We start from the raw sequence: 7,646 nt of genomic DNA on the forward strand, positions 1-7,646 counted from the left end.
AAAAAAAAAAAAAAAAAAAATCCACAAATCTCGACCTATGATCAAACTCCTGGCTTAACACAAAGTGAATTCGAATTTCGATGTAAAAGCTGCTGAATTAGACATCATTAAAACGATTTGGTTAAAGGCAACTCCTCTCAGTGAATGTTACATCATACATCCAATGTTTTTTTCTTTTTTTAACCCAACAAAGAACTCCTCATTTTACAAGAAAAAAATTCATATTTATATTCTTAGACAATATAATTTACTTTTTAATTATCTGTAATAAATGTTTCTGGATCTTGATCGATGATGATAGATATTTTAAAAAATTCCGGTTAAACATATACTTCTAATCTTTTTTGAGGGTCCTGAAAACATCTACAAGGATGAATACTAATTTATAGACGCTTTACTGTATTTTTTCAAAAAAAAGTTCCAGACTAAATTAATGTACCAATACAAAACTAATATACAAGTACTAACACAAAAAACATAAATTTGCATGGTGACAACTGACAAATATAAACAAACATAAACGATGTGACCGACATATCATAACCAAAGCTGTGCAAACGTTAACGATTATCAAAAACGACTGAAAATATAATATCCCAACTCAAACAAAGCAAAATTGTCTACAAAAACAAACACCATCCTTTTATAACAAAATTAAACAATGAAACAAACTGACAAACAAATTTTAGTTTAAAATCATTTTGTATTTCAAAAACCGTTAACCAAACTTTCAAAATCAACTTGATCGGTAAAACAATGAAATCACTCAACCTTTTCTATGACATACTCGGACGAAGAGAAGATTTTTTTCAATTTTGTTCACTCTATCATTTTCAAGAGTGTCAACTTTTTCTTTTCATTTTCACTCTATTAGAAATCCATATTTTTTTCGAAGTTCTTCATTATACATTGAGACTTTAATGTATTTAACTTATAAGCCTTTATTATAATTAACTAGACAAAAACCCATCCAATGTGCAAGTTTAAAGTTTATAATTAAAATTAAATTTAAGAAAATATATTAAAATATATTGTATATTATTTATAAAAACAAATAAATATATGTGACCTTGGTTTTTTCTCAAAACCAAATGCCATAGACGGCCCCTTCTTTTTCTCTCACGTCCCCCCCGACTCTGACTATAAGTCTTATAACTGTAAAACCATATAAATTGTCTCTCGGTTCAACCTGACATTTACAATGGCCAATGAATGGGCGCTGTCATTTGTTTCTTTTCTTTCTACTTAAGTCGTGAAAATTCGAGTAGAAAGCAATTGGGTTCATTGAGTAACTCGAGTTTATATTTTCCGGTCGTTTTCGTCTTCTGGTTTTGGTTTTAATTAATGAAAAAAAAAATTAAAAATCAAGTTAAGAAACAATAAATAATATTAGTTTTAAGTCACATATGTTATGTTTGTTTGTGCATTAATGTAGTATAGATCTTGTGCAAAGTGTTGAGTATTACGAAAATACATAATTTGCTTATTTTTTATAAGAGAAGAAAATATTATTAACGATTATTAAAATTTCATCTTGATCATTAGAATTTAGAAATCAATATTTTTTTATGATAATATTAAAAAATTTATAATGTTTAGCTTGATAATATGATGGACAATTGGCAAATATATATATATACTAGTAGTAGTACGGGACAAACAAACTTGTATTAAAAAAAAGGGAAATCAAGATGATTATTTTTAGTTGATTTTGATAAAATGCGGGAAAATAGTTAAAATTGATGTATATACCATTATTGTTAATCATTTGGTTACTGAGTTTTATCACAAGTGTGAGAAAGAGATTTGGCTCAAATGACTAAAGACATGTAAGTAAAGCTTCGAAAAAGAATCATAAGAAATTCCAACTGAAACTAACATGAGTTGTGAATTGAAATAATTTTTTACTGAACACTCTCATATTATTGATTTCACCTTACTTTTACGTTCACCCAAAAGGGTTTTATACTCCAAGTGGAACAATCTGAAATCCTCATATTATTGATTTCAAACGATGCCTAATTATGTTGAGTGATTTGCCTTGGGAGTGGAGAATCTCAACCTATTTGGATCGATGAGCCTTCATCTTTGTACATGCACCGACCTTCTTCTTTACTCTGATGCACGAAGAGACGTGTTGACGACTGTGGTGTACCTTTTAGTGCTTCATTTGTTTAACTGGGCTTGTCTTCAGTTGTTGTTGTGGTTTTGTTGAGTGGTCGAGGCCCATCTTCTTCGACTCCTCTGTTTCAAGGACGGATAAGAGGCGGAGAAGTGTGGAATAACATCTCAGACATGTCGTCTTTGGTTGGAAACAGCTCTTCAAGTAGATCATATAAACTCGATGTATGCAAGATGCGATACAAATTCAAGAGTTCGTCACAATTTCTTTAGGCTGCGGCTACGATGGCCTTTTTTAGGGTGAGAAAGCTCAGACCCTTAAATTTGTGACTCCAATTCCGTCAACATAATCTCCGATAATGAAACGCAAACAACTCTGAAAAACAGATCATAGAACAACTCATATGAGAATACAAATAGATCTAAAGCAACAATGGAATGAAATTATAACAAAATTTGATTTAGAAAAGGGCAAAGAAACGGGAGAATGATAAAATCAAATCATGTAGTCTGCAGGAAATTGTAAACATAAAGACAAACAATGTGAAGAGTAGGAGTGAAGGAAATGATGAATTTTTCAACAGTTGAATAGGAAGGGAGAAGTGGAGGAGATTAATGATATCGTGGAAAGGAGCAATTGAAAAAGAGGGGTTTGTTATGTTTTTCATGAGCTCTATTTAAAAGGATAATCTATTTCAGAGTAAAGTGATACGAATAACATAAAACATACCAATGTAGAATACTTCCTGGTTTTATCTTTTGGATAAAAATTCTAAGTCCCAGATATTAGAGCTCTGATCTTCCATTCTTTTTTCAAAGAATTTAGATTTGAAAAAAGAGTATAATCCAGAGGCATCTTCCAACTGTATTAAAAGAAAAATCGGAATTAATATGAGTTAAAGAGAAAATATATGGATATGAACAAAAACTAAAAGATTTACGTTACCTGCGTGAGAATTGTAATTGTGGTTTATATAGCAACTACAAAAAAAAACGATGGAGTGGAGATAAATAACAGAGAAGGATCGAGAGAGAAGACACTAAAATTGGATTTAAATAGCAGATTCGCTAGTAACCATAATCATGAACGTGGATGCGTTAGTGGGCATAAATATAGGGATGACTTTTTCTTTTTGTTACAGGTTGTGTTGATCGTAAATCTTAGTTGGAGGAACGATGAAGAACCAAAAAAATTGTGGGCTTGGGCTATAACACATAAAATTAGACCTTTTTAATAGTCCAAAGGTTTTTATAATTTCATAACATTTAGGTCCTGATCGGTAACGACTGTTATTTGTGGCTGTAGAGACTTTGACTGTATAAAATTTGGCTGTAGATACTTTAACTGTTAAAATCTGATTATTAAAAAACAAACTTTTAAAACTGTAATTGTAATTTTATGAAAAATAAAATTATAAGAACATACAAAGGTGATGATAAAAATAATAAATTTGTGAAGAGAAGTGGATATTAAAAGAAAGAGAAAAAAATACTAATAATTAATCTATAAAAAAAGGTTTGTATTAAAATATATATAAAATTATATAAAGTTTTTAATTATGATAGAGAAAGAAAAAAAAAAGTTTTGTAAATTTGTTGGTTTTAAAAGTTTTACAGCGTCATTTTGAAGCTTAAAAAAAAGAAGGAAAATAAGGAAAGGAAAAAATTAAAGTGGCTGTATAAACTTTAAAAATTAAAAAGTTATTAAAGCTTGATTGGCAAATAAAATGATTTTAAGACTTTTAAATGATTTTAAAGTCTTAAAAGTCTTCACCAATCAGGACCTTAATTGGTTAATTTATTTTTATTTTAGACTTCATATTTTTAAAGGATCGTGTGTATATGTGTTTTCGTTTTTCTTTTAACTAAAAAAATCTGATGTGGTAAGTTTTTATTGACCAGGTGACTTGTGAATTATAAAATAAAAGATAGGACGAAAGCTCTGTATGAAGAGTGATTTTTTAAAAAGAATCATTCTAGAAAGGATATCCAGTTGATTGCTCTAAGCATAATTTAGGTTCTTTATATATATTTAAAATTTCAGATGAAAATAAACATAAAATATAATTTATGTATTTTTATTTTATTTTCGGCAGACTTTGATATATGGTTTTGAAAAAATTTCCCTCAGGCAGAGCCATGCGTCAGTTCATACAAAAATGATTACAAAGAACAAATGAAACAAACATTTCTTAATTATAGAGCGATGGTCTTTAAAATTGAGTTCAAATCGTGAATTTTGTCCTAACTAATATGCATACTTAATCTTGATAAATTTATCATGATATGTTAAATATCTAAATATATGGGAATGAAAGGAACGGATAGGGCAGACCGTCGCACCGCCCATGGCCTTTGAATCAGATATACATTATTGAGGGAATAATGATTATTTAAATTCTTTGATATGAATTATTATTTAAATTTGATTCCATCTTTTGTGATGATTACACGTATCGATAGATATTATTCACAAGGAATATATTAGAACTTACAACATCATATTAATATAATAAAAGAAACCGAGTGTTTTCTTACCAAAAAAAAATAAAAAATAAAATAAAACGAGTGTTCATAAGAAAATACAAGTGGATAGAAAAGTAACGAAATGCTCTTGTTAAAAAGAGTATAATGGTGCTATATAAACGGCATTGGCCTTCTTTTCCTTATCAACTAAAACCAAAGAAACGAGGATAATACACTAATTACAAAACTCCTCTCTTCTCTTCTTTGCGCTTCAATGGCAATGGCTCAAAACGATAGGAATACAAGGATTGCTCAAAAGGCTTTTGAAATGGTTGATAAGGTGTATGGTAAGCCCCCTAAACAAACCACTAAACCATATGATCCTAAAGACGAGTTCCCTTCTCGTTTTAGCCAAAATGCTTACAAATATAGTGGTCCAAAAGTTTATACCGTACAAGAGGCGACTAGTAGTACTACTATTAGTTGTAGTCGAGCTATTTATATGTACTCACCTGAGTCAACTATGAAAGAACCTGTTGTCTCTCACCCCACTGCTCATATTCAATACTTCGGTGGTGCCCGTCCTTTTGTTGGCAATCCCAACCGGTTTGAGAGGCCTAAAGGACGAGTTATTAACTGCGACGAGGCTGCCCAACTCTATGGAGGGGTGCTTATAAAGCAATTTCGTAAATAAGCGGTGTAAACCTCAAGTTATGTTGAAGATGCATGGTGAGTTTGTAATTAAGTGTGATAATTTCTATCTCTACTTTGGAATGTGCAGACCGACACAGATGCGAAAGCTTGTTGTAACGGGTTTGACTTGGAATAAGCTTTAGATCACATCCAAGTGTGTGTGTGTGTCTGTTATGTATTTAGAAATAGTTTATGGTGAAGCTTATGTAATGTAAAATGCGATCGTGCTATGTATACAATGTGTAATGTGTCTCTACTTTTTGTATGCATAAATAAGCAAGTATTAAAAACTTAAATATTTGACCCTTTTTCTAAGGGAATAATATCTTTTCATCAGTATTTTTTTTCTTAATCATAGAGCGGTTTTGCATATGCGCTATTATCTTGTTTTCGTAGGCGTTACAGAGTAAATCATGAAAACACATATTACACGACATATTTAGTTAATTAATCATGTCGTTACATCCTACATTAATTACTTTTAGTTAGTTTTACCATAATTGTATTAATTTGTTTTCGTGGACGGTCTCTTTTATTTTTTGGTTCTCAAACCCTAAATAACTTTTTTGAAGATGAGGTGAAAAGAACTTTGTGTGACAATAAAAAAACGAGAGACTTACTAGTTTGACCCAAATTGAGCAGTTAATTGCTAGATTAGCTCCTAAAATTTGAGGGTCAGTTGGGTTAGTTTCATACCAAAAATACCTTTTTTTTGCTTTGTTAGGAAAAAAACAAAAGTCAATATTACCCTTTGTAAAAAATTCCTGCAATTTCGGTTTTTTTTTTTTTTTTTTAAAGTCTGCCATACATGTAATGGCAGACTAATTTGCAAGTGGCAGATTTATTGTTGATGGCAGTTTTTTTTTTGGCAGACTTATTTTAGATGGCAGATTAATTTGCAGAATTTGATGGCAGATTTGTTTTATATGGCAGATTTATTTGAAGTGTGTAACGACAGATTTTTCATGGACAGCAGATTTTCTTAACACGACAGACTTATATATAAAGTTATGACAGATTTTCATTGTTTTAGTCAAATTTCTAGGAATTTTGTGGCAGATTTTTTATGATTGTTGCAACAGTTTTATTTTTTCACTTAAAAAATCTGTCACATTACGACAGATTTATATACGTAAAAATAATTGCTAGTTTGACATCTAGTGGTGACAGATTTTTTTTTAGTTATGACTGACTTTTGGATTGAAGGGAAAATCTGTTGTTTGATAACAGATTTTCGAAAGTCTTTTTAAAATTGCTATATTGACCCACATGCACAATATATGTTGTGGCAGATTTTCTTATGTTATGACAGTTTTTTTTTTCTTACTAAAAAATCTGCTGCTTAATAACAGATTTATTATATATGAATACAATGATAACAGTTTTGTTTTTTGTTGATATAGTGACAGCAGATTTGTTATCTGTAATGACAAATCTATTATTTCGCATTTGATAACAGATTTTTTATAACAGATTTTTTACAGAGTAATGACAGATTTATTAGTGCCTTTGGTGACAGATTTTTTTTTAAGTTAAGCGACAGACTTTTGTAGCAGTTGCCATATATGGCGAGAATCTAGGGTTTACCCTTTTTTGGTCTTTTGTATCGTGCCTCCCCTCCCCTATATCGACTGAAATTTTTTTCTTTTTTTGGTTCATCTTATTTTTCCATAAATTCCTTCTTCCTCCTTTCCAATGTGGATTTAATCATGCTTTCTTCCTTTTGGGGTTCATAATCGACTTGTCTATTATTTTCCTTTTAAGGTGGTTTTTTTTTTTCATTTCCTCCTTCACGTTTTAGAGTAATTCACATTCAACCAAGAGAATATGAAGCAGGTGATTCTCGTTTGTGGTAATTGGATCTTTGACAACAATAAATGGTTGTTTGTTGTTGATAATGAAAGGGGTTCACGAATTCTACAATGTAACGATCAAAGCAGATTTGATGATTGCATTGGAATGGTTTATGAGGATTACAGGCTGGATAACAAGGTATTTGATGTTGTCTTGAGTTACAAGATCTCGAAGAGGTTATTGCAGGATTTACCCGGTGATACACCACCAGTTATTATTGATAATTCTCGTCAGTTTCACACTTTTCTGGGACAATTGGAAAGGGATACAGGTCGACTTTGTCTTGAAGTGAAGAAGAAAATACAGACTGATTTGAATCACAAAGGTAAGAAACGAGGAAGAGATGAAAATGATCAGGTTGGAGAAGAGTATCTTGATATGGCCAGCGACACAAATGAAGAAGAGATGGATGAAGATGATAGTAGATTTGATTATTGTGATGATTCTGACGGAACAGATTCTGATGATGAGAATTTTACCCTGTATGGAATTCCACCAGAAGAAGAGGATCA

General features: G+C 30.8%; 1 protein-coding gene and 1 long non-coding RNA gene across 2 annotated transcripts; one reads left to right on the forward strand and one right to left on the reverse strand.

Annotated features, from left to right (window-relative positions):
* On the reverse strand, positions 1,821-3,222 carry LOC104732037. Its single transcript, XR_758714.2, has 3 exons — positions 3,068-3,222; positions 2,852-2,984; positions 1,821-2,497 (listed from the first exon to the last, which is right to left on the reverse strand). It is a non-coding gene; the product is annotated as an uncharacterized LOC104732037 (long non-coding RNA).
* LOC104732038 lies at positions 4,767-5,619 on the forward strand. Its single transcript, XM_010451565.2, has one exon. The coding sequence runs from the start codon at positions 4,862-4,864 to the stop codon at positions 5,279-5,281; it is 420 nt and encodes a 139-aa protein (XP_010449867.1). The 5' UTR covers positions 4,767-4,861; the 3' UTR covers positions 5,282-5,619.

This window comes from Camelina sativa, chromosome 12 (assembly GCF_000633955.1).
Source record: "Camelina sativa cultivar DH55 chromosome 12, Cs, whole genome shotgun sequence".
In the NCBI taxonomy this organism is placed as follows: Eukaryota; Viridiplantae; Streptophyta; class Magnoliopsida; order Brassicales; family Brassicaceae; genus Camelina; species Camelina sativa.

Bases quoted from the DNA above. Each gene is read 5' to 3' on its own strand.
- LOC104732038 (XM_010451565.2), top strand. From the start codon at position 4,862: ATGGCAATGGCTCAAAACGATAGGAATACAAGGATTGCTCAAAAGGCT.